We start from the raw sequence: 17,949 nt of genomic DNA on the forward strand, positions 1-17,949 counted from the left end.
TAGTTAGGCATGGGGGGTGGGGGTGCTATATAGGAGGGAAGGGTTAAATGGATCTTAGATTACGTTAAAAGGTCAGCACAACATCATGGGCCGAAGGGCCTGTGTGGCGCTGTAATGTATGTGGTATTATATTTGGATATAGCTAAACGACAAAAACATTTAGTTTGTAAATTATGGAAAACATAAGCAAGAAAAGCCGTCCATAAAGCAATGGTTACACGTGCCTTCCTACTGAAAGAATATTCGGACCATTATCTGTTGCCCTAGTCAAGCCCTACAATAAAACTATGACATCACTGTAATCGCCGTTATTCATATAGATTTGTTATGTCACTTTCACTAGAGACAGCAGTCTAACTGGCTGCATCGCCGTCTGGCACGGAGGGGCCGCCGCACAGGATCAGGGGGAAAAACTACAGAAAGTTGTAAACTCAGCCAGTTCCATCATGGGAACCGGCTTCAAAAGGCAATTCCTCAGAAAGGCGGCATCCATCATTCAGGACCCCCATCACGCAGGACATGCCCTCCCCTCATTGCTAGCATCAGGGAGGAGGTACAGGAGCCTGAAGACACCCACTCAATTCTCTCCCTCCGCCATCAGATTTCTGAACGGGCATCGAATCCGGGCACACAGCATCTGCAGATTTTCTCTTGTTTCGGTGCATCCTACCTCGCCATTTATGTTTTGCTCTCTTTTGCACTATTTAATCTTATTTTATTGTTACATATAATACTTATTGTAATTTAGGTTTTATTATTATGTGTTGTTTTATACTGCCGCAAAACAATAAATTTCACGACAGTGATAATTAAACTTGATTCAGATTCAATATTTACATCAACCTTTTTATTGAGTCCCCATCGCCAGTAACTTTAAATTAATTTATGTAAAGCACAATAGGAGCAACACACACACACACACACATCTGGAGGAACTCAGCAGGAAGGGAATGCAGTCTCCACAGATTTCCCTGCGTAGATACTGCCTGACCTGCTGAGTTCCGCCAGCAGTTCCTCTGTGTCTCAGAGCGATATTAGCGGATCGCACAGGGATGTTATGTCAACCGAGAAAGTATTCAGACAATCGTTCCCCCCCCCCCCCCCCGTAAACAAGAGATTCTGTAGATGCTGGAAATCTAGAGTAACACACAAAAAGCTGGAGGAACATCTATGGGGAGGAGTGAACAGTTGACGTTTCGGGCCCAGACCCTTCATCAGGACTTATTTTTTAAACTAAAGGGGTAAGGTTCGAATAGGAGAGAGTGGACGGTTAATGCCTCGCTGACAATTATAGTCATAGTCATAGTCATACTTTATTGATCCCGGGGGAAATTGGTTTACATTTGCACCGTAAATAATAAATAGTAATAGAATAGTAATATGTAAATATGCCAGTAAATTATGAAATAAGTCCAGGACCAGCCTATTGGCTCAGGGTGTCTGACCCTCCAAGGGAGGAGTTGTAAAGTTTGATGGCCACAGGCAGGAATGACTTCCTATGATGCTCTGTGTTGCAACTCGGTGGAATGAGCCTCTGGCTGAATGTACTCCTGTGCCCACCCAGTACATTATGTAGTGGATGGGAGACATTGACCAAGATGGCATGCAACTTAGACAGCATCCTCTTTTCAGACACCATTGTCAGAGAGTCCAGTTCCACCCCCACAATATCACTGGCCTTACGAATGAGTTTGTTGATTCTGTTGGTGTCTGCCACCCTCAGCCTGCTGCCCCAGCACACAACAGCAAACATGATAGCACTGGCCACCACAGACTCGTAGAGCATCCTCAGCATCGTCCGGCAGATGTTAAAGGACCTCAGTCTCCTCAGGAAATAGAGACGGCTCTGACCCTTCTTGTAGACAGCCTCAGTGCTCTTTGACCAGTCCAGTTTATTGTCAATTTGTATCCCCAGGTATTTGTAATCCTCCACTATGTCCACACTGACCCCCTGGATGGAAACAGGGGTCACTGGTACCTTAGAGATACATTAGAGATAGAAAGAACCAGAGCAGCCAGAAGACCAGAGTGGAATGTCCAAGAAGTAGAGGGAGGTTGGAGAAAGGTGAAGGGGTGGGGAATTCTTGCCAAAGAAGTGGGCTCACAGATGGGGGTGACAGAAGAGCTTGGCATCTTTGCGGACTTGCATCTCTCTGAAGTGTGGACGTAATGGCACCTTGCTGAGGTCTTGGCCCCAACGTCGGCTCCATTTCTTTCAATTGATTTACGAGAGGCTGTATCTAAGTATTGAGTACAGGAGATGGGATGTTATGTTGAAGTTGTATAAGACGTTGGTGAGACCCAATTTGGAGCATTGTGCGCAGTTCCAGGCACTTACCAATGGGAAGATTGAAAGAATGTAGTGAAAATTTGCAAGGATGTTGCTGGGCCTGGAGGACCAGACCTATAGGGAAAGATCAGGAGTTTTATCCCCTGGAATGTAGGAGAATGAGGGGCACAGGCAGGAGAAATGCAAGCAGGCGTTTTTCTCTGAAGTTAGGCGAGACTAGAACTAGAGGTCATAGGTTAAGCATGAGCAGTTAAATGTTTAAGGTGAACGTGAGGAGGAACATCTCTGAGATGAGAGTGTGGAACAAGCTGCCAGCTGAAGTGGTGGATGCAGGTTTGATTTCAATATTTAAGATAAACTTGGATAGGTACATGGATGGGAGTGGTGAAGGTCAATAGGGTTAAATAGGTTGAGGGCCTGTTTCCGTGCTGCCCTGCTCTTTGACTCTTGGACCCGAGTTTCTCCCACATTGTGTGTGTGGTTGTGTGTGTGTGTCAGTAAGGGTAAAGCCAAGTCATCTACATGTTGGTTTCACCTCAAGATTCCCCACTTCCCAAAAGCCAGCTCTGAGGGAACGGGAAAGAGGCAGAATAATTATTTACCATCTCACATCATAAACTGTCTTATGGTCTGTTTCGGTGGGCGTTAAGGAAGTAAATAGTAAGAAAAAAACACCAGAACAATGAACCAAATACAGAAAACCACAGAATGGTTAAATATTGTGTTTCAGTTGGAATATTGTGTTCATTTCTGGTCGCCAAATTATCAAAAGGATATGGAAGATTTAGAGAGGTTGCAGAGAAGATTTACCAGGATGCTGCCTGGATTAAAGAGCACGTCTTATGAGAATAGGTTGAGTGAGCTAGGGCTTTTCTTTCAAGTCAAGTCACTTTTTATTGTCATTTCAACCAAAACTGCTGGTACAGAACACAGTAAAAACGAGACAACGTTTTTCAGGACCATGGTGCTACATGAACAATATAAAAACTACACTGAACTATGTAAAACAACACAAAAACTACACTAGACTACAGACCTACCCGGGACTGCATAAAGTGCACAAAACAATGCAGGCATTACAATAAATAATAAACAAGACAATAGGCACAGTAGAGGGCAGTAGGTTAGTGTCAGTCCAGGCTCTGGGTATTGAGGAGTCTGATGGCTTGGGGGAAGAAACTGTTACATAGTCTGGTTGTGAGAGCCCGAATGCCTCGGTGCCTTTTGCCAGATGGCAGGAGGGAGAAGAGTTTGTATGAGGGGTGCGTGGGGTCCTTCATAATGCTGTTTGCTTTACGGATGCAGCGTGTGGTGTAAATGTGTCATGGCGGGAAGAGAGACACCGATGATCTTCTCAGCTGACCTCACCATCCGCTGCAGGGTCTTGTGATCTGAGATGGTGCAATTTCTGAACCAGGCAGTGATGCAGCTGCTCAGGATGCTCTCAATACAACCTCTGTAGAATGTGTTGAGGATAGACTTTTCTCAGCCTTCGCAGAAAGTAGAGACGCTGCTGGGCTTTCTTGGCTATGGAGCTGGTGTTGAGGGACCAGGTGAGATTCTCCGCCAGGTGAACACCAAGAAATTTGGTGCTCTTAACGATCTCTACAGAGGAGTCGTCGATGAGACAAAGGAGGAGGAGAGGTGAGCACAACATTGCAGATTAACAGGGCCTGTACTGTTTTATAGTGTTCAATGTTCTATCAAACAAAAAACAAGCCACTCAGGGAGCTGTTTTGGAACTTAATACAATGTGCTGACTAGACCACGTTTGTGTTTTTTAAAAAAACACATCCAAAAAGCTCCGTGAGAGATGAAGTGGCTAGAAAAGTGTCTAGACGAGCCACTCAGATATTATGAGAACAGACAACAGACCTGAAGCTCAGTCAGTGGTCTTGACTGAGGTTAAGGATGGGCACAATTAGGTAATGAGATGGGGGGGGGGGTGGAAAGAGAGATAAAGATTCAGAGTTTACAAAGTGAATATTGTAAAAAGTTAAAACAACTCTGGGTTAGAATTTCGAAGTATTATATTCCCGAAAAGCATCACGTGCCAGGTCAATACCAGAGTTAAGAGCAGGGATACTTCAAATGCAGTGATGCTGTGATGGGCGGTTGGGGTACAGGAGGGATGAGGTAACTAACATTTTCTTTTCCTGTAAGACATGCTTCGCATTGTGCTTATATCTGCTAGGAGACGTCCAGCATTGAAATAAATGGAGACTCCACGACTGTTAAACATGTGACTGACTACAGGTAAAGAAAATGATGTTTCTTTTGTTTTCAATGGATTCCCGTTAATTGGGATATATCGAGCCCAATTAGCCGAAGTTTAATATAAATAGTTAAAAAGCTATAAAAAAGACAAACAAGAGAAAATCTGCAGATGCTGGAAATCCAAGCAACACACACAAAATGCTGCCTGGCCTGTTGAGTTCCTCTAGCATTTTGTGTGTGTCACAATACAAAAGATAAACTTTTTTAACTGAGTAATAAATTATATATTAAATAAACTACAGAACAAATTAGAACACTAACAACACTACTACAGTTCTATAAAACTGTCATATTAGTTTTTGATACAGGAATTCATCTAGTGTACAGTGCCGTGTTCTTTTGATTGACTGTAAATGAACAAAATCAGCAGACACCTAGTGCAGATAATAGATTGCCCTCATAACAATACTTCTGACGATCGCATCCTCCAGATCTTCATTTTCATTGTAGTATTCAAGATGATTGTTAATACCTCCAAATTCTCCGTAGTTCCAAATTTGAAGTAGTGAAATCATTTCACTTTTATTCCCGTTTCTAACATCTCCAAGCCCCAATGCTTGAGATCGCAGTGAGTAAATTGTCTTTCTGCTTATTTCTCACCAACAATCAGTGATAAAAATCATTACTTTTGAACACAAACATATGCAACTGACATTGTTTAAAATCTGTTCACTGTTAGCATCTAACAGCCACATAACTGCACACTACTATCACTAGTTAAGAACTGTTCAGCAACAGCCTCCTCTCCCAATTAAGTGGCAGAGTGTCCCAAAAAAGTGGCTGCCCCGATTAACGGATAGCCCAGATAATCAGAATCCATTGTATTCCAAATACCATATTAGTAGGGAGGTGTGCATTACATGTATGAAAACTATTTTTGCACTGCTTATTTTATTTATATGGGAAAGCTGTTGGAAAAGATTCTTAGAGATGGGATCTATAGGCATTTAGAGAATCATGGTCTGATCAGGGACAGTCAGCATGGCTTTGTGAAGGGCAGATCGTGTCTAACAAGTCTGATAGAGTTCTTTGAGGAGGTGACCAGGCATATAGATGAGGGTAGTGCAGTGGATGTGATCTATATGGATTTTAGTAAGGCATTTGACAAGGTTCCACATGGTAGGCTTATTCAGAAAGTCAGAAGGCATGGGATCCAGGGAAGTTTGGCCAGGTGGATTCAGAATTGGCTTGCCTGCAGAAGGCAGAGGGTGGTGGTGGAGGGAGTACATTCAGATTGGAGGATTGTGACTAGTGGTATCCCACAAGGATCTGTTCTGGGACCTCTACTTTTCGTGATTTTTATTAACGACCTGGATGTGGGGGTAGAAGGGTGGGTTGGCAAGTTTGCAGACGACACAAAGGTTGGTGGTGTTGTAGATAGTGTAGAGGATTGTCAAAGATTGCAGACAGACATTGATAGGATACAGAAGTGGGCTGAGAAGTGGCAGATGGAGTTCAACCCGGAGAAGTGTGAGGTGATACACTTTGGAAGGACAAACTCCAAGGCAGAATACAAAGTAAATGGCAGGATACTTGGTAGTGTGGGGGAGCAGAGGGATCTGGGGGTACATGTCCACAGATCCCTGAAAGTTGCCTCACAGGTGGATAGGGTAGTTAAGAAAGCTTATGGGGTGTTAGCTTTCATAAGTTGAGGGATAGAGTTTAAGAGTCGCGATGTAATGATGCAGCTCTATAAAACTCTGGTTAGGCCACACTTGGAGTACTGTGTCCAGTTCTGGTCACCTCACTATAGGAAGGATGTGGAAGCATTGGAAAGGGTACAGAGGAGATTTAACAGGATGCTGCCTGGTTTAGAAAGTATGCATTATGATCAGAGATTAAGGGAGCTAGGGCTTTACTCTTTGGAGAGAAGGAGGATGAGCGGAGACATGATAGAGGTGTACAAGATAATAAGAGGAATAGATAGAGTGGATAGGCAGTGCCTCTTCCCCAGGGCACCACTGCTCAATACAAGAGGACATGGCTTTAAGGTAAGGGGTGGGAAGTTCAAGGGGGATATTAGAGGAAGGTTTTTTACTCAGAGAGTGGTAGGTGTGTGGAATGCACTGCCTGAGTCAGTGGTGGAGGCAGATACACTAGTGAAGTTTAAGAGACTACTAGACAGGTATAGGGAAGAATTTAATGTGGGGGCTTATATGGGAGGCAGGGTTTGAGGGTCAGCACAACATTGTGGGCCGAAGGGCCTGTATTGTGCTGTACTATTCTATGTACCTTCTATGTATATTGTGATATATGGTTTTTTTATGTGTTGCAATGTACTACTACAGCAAAACAAATTTCACCACAAAAGTCAGTTATATTAAACCTGATACTGATTCTGACCATTTGATGGAAAAATAATCTCCTTATTAATTTAGCACATACCAAATGCTGGAGGTCAGGCAGCATCTAAGGAAATGAATAAAGAGTTATCATTTTGGGCCGAGATCATTCATCAGGACTGGAAAGGAAGAGGGAAGATGCCAGAATAAAAAGGTGGGGGAGGGGGAGGAGGAAAGCCAGAAGGTGATATGTAGGTGAAGCCAGGCAGGTGGGAAAGGTAAAGGGCTGGAAGGAATCTGGTAAGAGGAAAGTGGACCATAGGGGGAGGGAACCCAGGTGAGTGGCCAGAGTGAGGTATAGAAGAAGAGGGGAGGGGAAGGGAAATTCTTTTCTTACTAGAAGCAGAAATTGATATTCATGCTATCAGGTTGGAGGCTACCAAAACGAGGTACAAGGTGAAGCACCTCCACCCTGAGAATGGCTTTGTCTTGGCACAAGATGTGGCAATGAACCGACATGACAGAATGGGAATTGGAATTAAAATGTTTGCCCACCAGGAAGTTCCATTTTTCGCGGATGGAGCTGAGGTGCCGATGAAGCAGTCCCGCAATTTACGACAGGTTTCATCAACGTAGAGGAGGCCACATTGGGAGCATCGGATACAATATGTGAGCCCAACAGATTCACAGGTGAAGTGTTGCTTCACCTGGAAGGACTGTTTGGGGCCCTGAATGGAGGTGATGAATGGGCAAGTGTAGCACTTTGAGGATAAAATGTAAGATATGCCTGATTTTTCAATTTTTCCTGATAATCCGTGTGAGGAAAACTGAGTTGTTGAAAGGAACATCTTCAAGACCATCTCCAACATCACCATCCCCTCTGTACTAATCAACAAGCTTCAAAACCTGCCCCTCCCGCTGCAACTGGATCCTCTACTTCTTCATCAGGAGACCAAAGTCCTCAGCCAGTGTGCATCAGAAATAACATCTCCACCATGCTGACAATCAATGCAAATACACCTCAAGGATGTGTGCTTAGCCCGCTGCTCTACTTTCTCTGCACTTCACTATGTGGCCAGGCACAGTACAAATTTGCTGATGACCCCACTGTTGTTGGCAGCATCTCATATTGACAAGGAAGCACACAGGAGTGGAATAGATCAGCTGGTTGAGTGGTGTTGCAAAAGTAACCTTGCAGTCAGTGTCATTTAGACCAGGGAATTGATTGTAGACTTCAGGAGGGGGAAGTTGAGGGAACACACACCAGTCCTCATCGAGGGATCAGCAGTTTCAAGTTCCAGGGTGTCAACATCTCTCATCTTTGAAGATCTATCCTGGGCCCAACATATTGAGGCCATCATAAAGAAGGCACACCAGTGGCTATATGTCATCAGGAGTTTGAGGAGATTTGTTATTTCACCAAACACTCTAGCAAGTTTCCACAGATGTACCATGGAGAGCACTCTGACTACTTGTATCACTGTCTGGTGTAGAGGGACCACTGCACAGGATTGGAAAAAGCTGCAGAGGATTGTAAATTCAGTCAGCTTCATCGCAGGCATGAGTCCCCACCACTGAGCACATCTTCAAAAGGCGATGCCTCAGAAAAAGCTGGCATCCATCATGAAGGACCCCATCACCAAGGACATGTCCTCTTCTCATTGCTACCTTCAAGGAGGTGAGACAGGAACCTGAAGACACACACTCAACATTTCAGGAACAGCTTCTTCATCTCAACCCATGATTTCTGAATGGTCCATGAACACTACCCTACTATTTTACTCTTTTTTATTTCTACTATTTCTTATTGTAACTTATTGTCATTTTGTGTACTGCACTGCTGCTGCAAAACAGCAAATTTCACCTCATCAGTGATAATAAACCTGATTCAGACTTTTCATTTTGAGCGGTGTGTTTCAAGTATTCAAGGGTGAGAAGTCATAACTAACGCTAAGTGCAATTCTTTTTAGTTTCAATTACAACTCTTCTGCATTAATGTTGTTTTCCCTCCTTTTATACGCTGCGTATCCTACAGCCTTTCTAAATGAATTTGCCTGTCACCAAGATAGTTTTGTGTTACACACCTCACCTGATGGAAATTGCATGTGTTATTTATGCTTCCTCATTTCCACAGCTTCTTCCTTCATTAGTAAACATCTACCTTATCATGGGAAAGCAGAATCATCTGCCTTCAACCTTCCCAAAGTAGGTTTAATAAGTTGATACCATGGGCTTGTAGCTTGTTAAGCAGCCTCATGTGTGGCACCTTGTCAAAGGCCTTCTGAATATCCAAGTACACAACATCATTTGATGAAGGGTCCCAGACCAAAACATTGGATTTTTATTCCTTTCCATAGGTGACCTGCTGAGTTCCTCCAGCATTTTGTATGTGTTGCCCATCACTGCAAAAACTGCAGAGAATTGTGGACACAGCTCAGCACATCATAGGAACTAGTGTCCCCTCCAGGGACTCTTGTCTATACTTCTCAATGCCTCAGTAAAGCAGCTAACATTATCAAAAACCCACCAACCTCAGGCATTCTCTCATCTCCCCACTTCCATCAGGCAGAAGATACAAAAGCCTGAAAGCACTTACCACCAGGCACAAGCTCAACTTCTACCCTGCTGCTATAAGACTATTAAATGGTTCACTAGTATGATAAGGTGGACTCGTGACCTCACAATCTACCTCGTTATTGTCTAGCTGCACTGCACTCTGTAACTGTACCAGTTTATTCTACATCCTGTTCTTGTTTTACCTTCTACTACCTCAACGCACTGTGGAATGAATCGATCTGTATGGTCAGCACAAGATGTACTTCCACTGTACTTCAGTACATGTGACAACAGATTAACTTTATTTGTGATATGTACACCAAAACATACAGTGAAACGCATCGTTTCTGTCAAACCTAATCAGTGAGGACTGTGCAAGTGTTGCCACGCTTCCAGTGTCAACAAAGCATGCCCACAACTCACAAACCCTAACCGCATGTCTCTGGACTGTGGGAGGAAACCAGAGCACCCGGAGGAAAGCCATGCAGTCACAGGGAGAACGTACAAACTCCTTACAGACAGTAGCGCGAATTGAACCCTGATCTTACAGCTGGCGGTGTAATAGCATTACGCTAACCACTACACTTCCATGGTGCCCTTAGTAAACCAATAGAGCACTGATATGACACTAGCTCAGCCTAAAGGTCCTTGACCTCCAGCTACTCCCTGGCATCTCAGCAGCTGCTGGTCCTCAGTCCTTCTCCTCACCCAATCTTTTGCAAGGTGGCCCTTGACAGCAAATGTGAGACACTGAAGATATTTTTTTCCAAAACAAAATTTGTCACATCATTCCTTAAAAATCAAGATCCCCCCCCCCCATCTGAAAAAAAAACCAATCCTCTCCACAATTGAAATCTGGTCCTAATAATTCATTATAATGTGGTACTCATTACTGGTGGCTGGAGACATGTCTCCACCAAAGGACGTTCCTTCCCTCCTCTAGCCTGCAGGTACCCTTGGGAAGGTGTAGTACCTGCTTAGCGCCCCCCCCCCACCCGATCAGGGTCACGTGGAGCCGGTGGTGGATGGTCGTATGAGCAACTGGTGCATATCACAAGCCCTGGTTATGCGACCACTGACGCCAGGCAGACAATCTCTGAAGAGTATCGATAATGGCTGGGGTTATCTGTCTTGGAAAGACACTGCTGAGAAGACAGTGGCAAACCACTTCTGTAGAAAATTTGGTCAAGAACAGTCATGGTCATGTTAAGACCATGATCATCCACATCATACAGCACGTCACATAATGAATGAAGTAGTAATAGTAAATACCTTTTTATAATGGATTACAAGACTGCACATGTTTTATTGCATATGTGAAATAGATTCCACAGGATGGCACAAAACAGGAACAGGTCATTTGGCCCACAATGTTGTGCAACTCAAAAACACCCATACACTAATCCTCACAACCTGCACAATGTCCATATCCCTCCATCTTCCTTACAGCCATGTGCCTATCCAAACATCACTTAAAAGCCTCTGAAGTATTTGCCTCTACCACCATACCAGGCAGTGCATTCCAGGCATCCACCACTGTCTGAGTAAAAAAACCTTACCCCTCACATTCTACTTGAACTTAACCCCTCTCCCTCTGGTATTAGACATTTTAATACTGGAAAACAGATGCTCTCTGTCCATTCTATCTGTGCCTCTCATTATCCTGTACATCTCTACCAGATCTCCCCTCAGCCTCCCACGCTCCAGAGAAAACATGTTTATTCAGCCTCTCATGATAGCACACGCCCTCTAAACAAGGCAGCATCCTGGCAAATGTCTTCTGCACCCTCTCCAAAGTCTCAACATCCTTCCTGTACTGGGGTGACCAGTATTGTATGCAAATGCATGCAATCTGGACTTCTTTTCATGCAAATTTATAAAAGAAACAGCAGTGTGATCAGTCTGGTCGAGTGTGATGAGACACTGAAGACATTTTTCCTCCTCAGGAGTTCTCTGAAGGAGTTGTCTACTGGTGGGCCCTCGAGTGTCTGTAGAGGCTGATCTGGGATCCACATATTCTGGTGCAGTGTGAACAAGAGTAAGTGGTGTCTGTGGTTCCAGTTTGGGTCTTTTGGTTGTTCAGTCTCTCCTTTCGCTCATGCTGCTTGTTTTCTGCGGCCCAGAAGAGGTCGTTCTCATGTAGAACAGCTCCCTCTTGAACAGATTTGCTCCAGTTATGTCTGTGAGTGTAATGTCCTCCCAGTTTTTAGATGTCATGTTGAAATATTATTGACATAAAAAATAAGTTAAAAAGAAATGCCTTTTCAAAAAGATCCATGTGCAAAGGTAGATGTTATTTCAACACAAAAAGAAATAGATTCAGCACATACGAAGGTATGGACTCAATCTTCATTAATATTGACTCTGATAAGACCAATTCCATAGACACATGAGAATTACAAGATTGGTATATTTTTCTGCATACTTTAAACTAGAGAGCTCTAATAGGTGCTATGCTATCAATTAATTTAAAAAGACAACATCATCTTATAGTAATGCTTTGTCCCTACTTTGTGTAAGGCATCATTAAAGTCCTACTCCTTTGTGTCCATGATGTGGTGTCCACAACAATACTTTTTTAAAACGTTTATCACTGACTCAAAAGGTCACTTGAGCTTTGGACAGAGCTTAGGCACAGATGTCCAAGAGTGTCTGGGCTCCGCAAAGTGCACCGGTTTGAGACCAGGTGCAGCTCGGTGAGGTCCATTATGTATCCGAACCATGGGATACCACAGCAGTGTAGTGGCTAGTGTGACGCTGTCACAGCTCTGCTTGTTGGAGTTCAGAGTTCAATTCCAGCGTCCTCTGTAAAGAATCTGTACATCCTTCCCGTGAGCATTTGGGTTTCCTCACGATGCTCCAGTTTCTTCCCACAGTCCAAACACGTACCAGTTAGTAGGTTAATTGGTGATTGTAAGTTGTCCCGTGATTAGGCTAGGGTTAAATCGGTGGGCCGCTGGGTCGTGGGGCTCGACAGGCCAGAAGGGCCAGTTCCATGCTGTATTTCGAAATAAAAACCAATAAACGCAATTCAATTCAGCACCTGATTTAACAGATCTCGGTCAGCTTGTTTTAATAGCACTGATGATTTTTTTTTACATAAAAGTCCTCCATTTGGAATAAGCAACGTTGGCAGGTCCTGGGCAGATCCTGGGAAAGATAAAATGTGTACCTCATTTCAGGCTAATTTATAAAAAAATAAGTTAAAAAGAAATATCTTTTTCGAAAAGGTCCTTATGCAAAAGGAGATGTTATTTCAACACAAAAATTAAATAGATTCAGCAGAAAGGAAGGTGTGGACTCAATCTTCATTAATATTGAAAAGATATCAAGGTGTTGACTCTGTACACACGGTAAGACCGATTCCAGTAGACACGCGTGAAATAGTTGATGTATGGTGAATAGTCCAGCTTAACCTCATGGCAAAACCGTCCATACAGTGAAAACACGTAGTTAGTATCATTAACATCTTCGTTATAAAGTGCCTGGAAAAGAGCAAGGTACAGTCACAACTGTAGTTACCAACACTATTTGAGAGAGTAAAGCAGAACAGTGAGAAATACACTGAATTCATAGGCACAGCATCAGAAGTTTAATTAAATATTTCACATGCAAATTATTTACTTCACAGCATGTTAAGTGCTTCAGAGCTAGCACTAGCTTTCTTTTAATTCAGCTTCAAACTAGGACCAATTCCGCTCCCCTGCCCACTTCCCAAGCCATTTTTGATTATGGATGATTCCTTTTTGAAATCTTGTTGAAGTTGATAGGGTTGTTGGGAAGTTTGTGTGTTGGCCATCATTAGTTAGAGGACAGAGTTGAAGAGCTGCAAGGTAATGTTCCAGCTCTATAAAATTCTGGTCAGACCACATCTGTGTTCATTTCGGGTCACCTCACTATGGGAAGGATGTGGAAGCTTTAGAGAGGGCGCAGCAAAGATGTACCAGGAAGCTGCCTGGATTACAGAGCATATCTTATGAGGATACGTTGAGTGAGCTAGGGCTCTTTTCTCTGGAGTAAATGAGAATGAGAGGTGACTTGATAGAGGTATACAAGATAAGACTCATTGATCTAATGAACAGGCAGAGACTTTCTCCCAGAGCAGAAATGGCTCATACAAAACAGCATTACTTTAAGGTGATTGGAGGAATGTACAATGGGAATTTTACTGGTACTTAAAAAAAAATCAGAGTGGTGGGTTCATGTAATAGCTTGCCAGGGTGTTGCTGGAGCCAGATACAAAAGGGATATTTAAGAAACTCTTAGATAGGTACGGGGATGATAGAAAAATGGAGGATTAGGGAGGAGGGAGGGGCTAGATGGATCTTAAGAGTAGGTTAAAAGGTTGGCACAACATCATGCTCTGACGAGCCCGTCCTGTTCTATGTTCTGTCCTACAAATATATCAGCAATAGTTAACTCAATGGAAAACAATTGTCCCACCTGATCAGCCCTGGTCTCCACCTATCAGAGATACATTTTTATCAGTAGCTGTTCCCACTCTGCAAACTGAAGAATTAGTTTCTGGTTTCTATCTTCACAAATGATGTTTGACCTGCTGAGCCTTCAGCATTTTACCTCGGGTTTCAAGCAGCTGCTGTTTTTTCAGTTTTCAAAATATTAAATTGAGCTTCAAGCATTTTACATCAAGTTTCATACACCTGCTGCTTTTTAAGATTTCAGATTCAAAAGGTTAAATTTGAGAAGTAAATACAAGACAGGAACCTCCTCACAAAAAAACAAGGAACAATCTCTCTTCATAAAGTTGTAGAGCACGGCAGTGCAGAAACGGGCCCTTCAGTCCATCTAGTTCATACTGAACTGCTATTCTGTTTAGTACCATCGACCCGCATCTGCACCATAGCCCTCCGTACCCCTCAAGTTTCAAGGTGAGTCAGCGAGAGCGGGGGCGGAGGATGACTCATCGGTAGACAACCCAGCAACTGATACAGGAATGGAACAGACAATCAGTTGGATGATCAGCATACCTGAGGCTGCAGCAGGACACAAGCTCCAGAGTTGCATCTGTGGCTGGGCAAAGGTTACTTACACTACAGGTCTGAAAATACATCAGGGCAGGAAAGGATGCCTGAAGAAGGGGCAACAGGGACCTCGCATCGACAGCTACTTTTTGAGAAGCAGGTCGAGTCAGTCGACTGAAGATCAACAACAGGACAAAACCCCAAAGTCTTCAGGACATCAATAGCCCTGTCCCAGCAGAGGAAGAGCAAGGCACAGGAGAGCAACCCAAACCCAGGCCATTACAACCTGCAACGGAAAAGAAGATCCCGGGCGAAAGCTGTTGATCAACTGGCCAAAATCCTGCCAGAAGACGATGTGGGAGGAGGTCAATGCTGACCTCTCCAACATCTTAGAGATGCTCAGAGGCACCACCATGAAGAAGTTGGAAAGAATGGGGGAATTAATCTATGGCTATGGAGCGGGATGTTTTGGAGTGCTAGAGGAAGAAAACTACATTGCTGATCCCCACTAAGTCCAGGAGGCAGAAGGAAATAGATCGTCCAGTCAGAGAGAGGAGGCAGCTGAAGAAACAATGGAGGAAGGCCACAGAGGAGGAGAAGGAAAGCATAAACCTGTTGCAAGCAGACATCCGGAGCAGGGTCGTGACACTGAGGAGAGCTGAGAACCTGGTAAGGAAGCGCAGGAAGAGGGAGCGGACAAGAACAAGCTTCGTTAAAGATCCCTTCAAGTTTGTGAAGGGTCTCTTCACAGGGGAGAAGACTGGAAGTCTCTCAGTATCAAAGGCAGAACTGGAAAAGTTATCCACAGACAACCAACGCCACGAAGAGATCACCCTCCCACCTGACATGCCACCAATCTATCCACCGGAACACTAACTAGATAGCAGCCCACCTAGGTGGAGTGAGGTGGAGAAAATTGTGCACAAAGCAAGGGCCGCTTCAGCCCCAGGTCCCAATGGAGTGCCATACAGGCGCCACAAAAATGCACCAAGTGTCCTGCGGTTCCTCTGGAGGCTCATGAAGGTGGTATGGCGTAAGCAGGGGATACCAACATCCTGGCAGAGAGCCAGAGGAATCCTGATCCAAAGGAAAAGGGTTCATCAGAAATCAGCCAATTCTGCCAGATTAGTCTCCTAAATTTCGACGGCAAAATCTTTAGTGTGGTGGCTCATAGGCTGTCAAGATATCTGCAAAGAAACCATCTGATTGATACATCAATGCAGAAAGCAGGGATCGCGGGCTTCTCTGGCTGCCTGGAACACGCTTGCACCATCTGTCATCAGATCCAGGTCGCCAAGGAGGAGGGAAAAGATCTTCACGTGGTGTTCCTGGACCTCGCCAATGCCTTTGGCTCAGTCCCACATAACCTCCTCTGGACTGTTTTCGACTTCTTCAGGGTCCCAGTGGCCCTCACAAGCCTCGTTAAGGCCGACTTCCAGGACGTGCAGCTATGTTTGACAACAGCAGATTACACCACAGTGTGGCAACAGCTGGAAGTGGGAATCATGGCCGGTTGTACCATCTCCCTGTTAGCCTTCACCATGGCCATGGAGGTGATCATCAGAGCATCTTGATGGGTGGTTGGAGGACAGCACATAAGACCTGGCCTGAGGCTGCCGCCTATCAGAGTGTACATGGACGATCTCACAACACTCACCACGACCAAGGCTTGTACTGTACGGCTGTTGAGAAAGCTTTAAGAGAACGTCGAGCAGGTTCGGCTGAAGATCAAGCTGAGCAAGTCCAGAAGCATCTCTATCGTCAAGGGGAAGCTGGTAGACCAACGCTTCTACATGGGCAATGAGACGATTCAAGAAGTCTTCAAGAAGCCTGTGAAGAGCCTAGGTCGATGGTATAACGCATCCTTCAAAGACACAGAGCAGGTAGATCAGCTCAGGAAGGATGCTGTCAGTGGCCTTGAGTGCACCAACAGAACCACACTCCCTGGCGAATTGAAGCTCTGGTGTATGCAATTTGGGCTCCTTCCACCTCTCATATGGCCACTAACCCTGTATGAAGTTCCAATCTCGAAGGTGGAAAAGCTGGAGAGACTGATCAGCTCATACGTAAGGAAGTGGCCTGGTCTTCCCAGGTAGCTCAGCAGCACAGGGCTCTATGGCAAGGGAGTCCTAGAGCTACCCATTTCCAGTCTTTCAGAGGAGTACAAGTGCGCCAAAGTAAGACTGGAGATGATGTTAACAGAGGTGAGTGATCTATTTGTAGCACAAGCTGCCGCATCCTGGATCCTGGAGGAAATGGACTCCATCAGAAGCAACCGAGCAAGCAAAGGCGGCACTCGAGCACAGGGACATCGTGGGCCAAGTGCAGCAAGGGAGGAGCAGTCATGGCCTTGGGGACAGTACACCAGCCTGGAACAAGGCTGCTCCATCTCAGAGACGCAGGCTCATGACACAGGAGATACGTCGGCAGGAGGAGGCAGTAAGGTGCGCAAAGGTCGTCGCTCAGGCAAGGCAGGGGCAATGGATGAGATGGGAGGGAGTGGAGAAAAGAAACATCTCCTGGAAAGAGCTGTAGGAGATGGGGACATTCAGAGCGAGCTTCACCATCAGGGCTGCCTATGATGTCTTGCTGTCTCCCATGAATCTCAGCCAGTGGTATGGAGAGGACCTCACATGCTCCCTCTGCCCAACTTCAGCAACACTAAAACACATGCCAGTGGGATGCAAGACCAGCCTTACTCAAGGCCGATACACCTGGCAGCACAACCAGGTGCTACGGTGTCTTGCAGTCATGCTGGAAAGTCAGCAGATGAGCGTCAACGCTCTTCCTCCCCCTTCATCCCACTGGCCATTAACAGCATTTGTCTGAGAAGGTGAGGGTCAAGCCAGACTCGATACATCGAGACCAGACACTGGGCGGCTAGGCGGGGCCCGTGATTGGAAGAAGGTGGCAGACTTAGGCCAGAGGCTCTGCTTCCCAACTGAAATCGCAGAAACCAACCCCAGACCAGACCTTGTGCTATGGTCAGCCTCACTCCATCTCGTTTACATCATCGAGCTTACAGTGCCCTGGGAGGATGCAGTGGAGGAGGCCTACGAGCGCAAGAAGCTGAGGTACGCTGAGCTTGCAGCCGATGCGCAACAATGTGGCTGGAAAGCAAGGATCCGACCGGTCGAAGGAGGCTGCAGAGGGCTTGTAGCCACATCAACATCAAGGCTACTCCGGGAGTTGGGAGTGTGAGGGAAGATGCACCGACAAGCAGTCAAAGACCTCTCCAGAGCTGCTGAAAAGTGTAGTCAGAGGCTCTGGATGAAGAGAAAGGATTCCATCTGGGCCCCCAAGTGAGTGAAAGGCACCTAGGGGGTGAGCCCAGGATGCCGGAGTTCACTGCTGAACCCTCCGGAGGTGTCGTGGGCCTATCAGCGAAACACTGAGGGAAGAGGGCGCCCACTTGTTAACCCAGAAGATGCCACCACTGACTGGGCCACCCCACAGAGTGGAGGCAGCAAGTCTCAGGAGTGCAAGTAAGGGATATTAACATCTAGTCCTACATAACGTACCTTAACACCAATGTACATATACAGTATACAACCCAAAATTT

General features: G+C 45.2%; 1 protein-coding gene across 3 annotated transcripts in view; it reads right to left on the minus strand.

Moving 5' to 3' along the window:
• Positions 1-9,567: 9,567 nt before the first annotated feature.
• LOC140194557 (probable C-mannosyltransferase DPY19L4) overlaps positions 9,568-17,949 on the minus strand; it is a 99,780-nt gene continuing 91,398 nt past the window's right edge. For all 3 annotated transcript variants that reach the window (XM_072251784.1, XM_072251790.1, XM_072251776.1), the window contains exon 19: positions 9,568-12,890. In XM_072251784.1, the coding sequence (XP_072107885.1) occupies positions 12,717-12,890 (174 nt within the window). In that variant the 3' untranslated portion in view covers positions 9,568-12,716. The remainder of the gene's footprint in view (positions 12,891-17,949) is intronic.

The sequence above is a fragment of the Mobula birostris genome, chromosome 1, assembly GCF_030028105.1.
Source record: "Mobula birostris isolate sMobBir1 chromosome 1, sMobBir1.hap1, whole genome shotgun sequence".
Lineage (NCBI taxonomy): Eukaryota > Metazoa > Chordata > Chondrichthyes > Myliobatiformes > Myliobatidae > Mobula > Mobula birostris.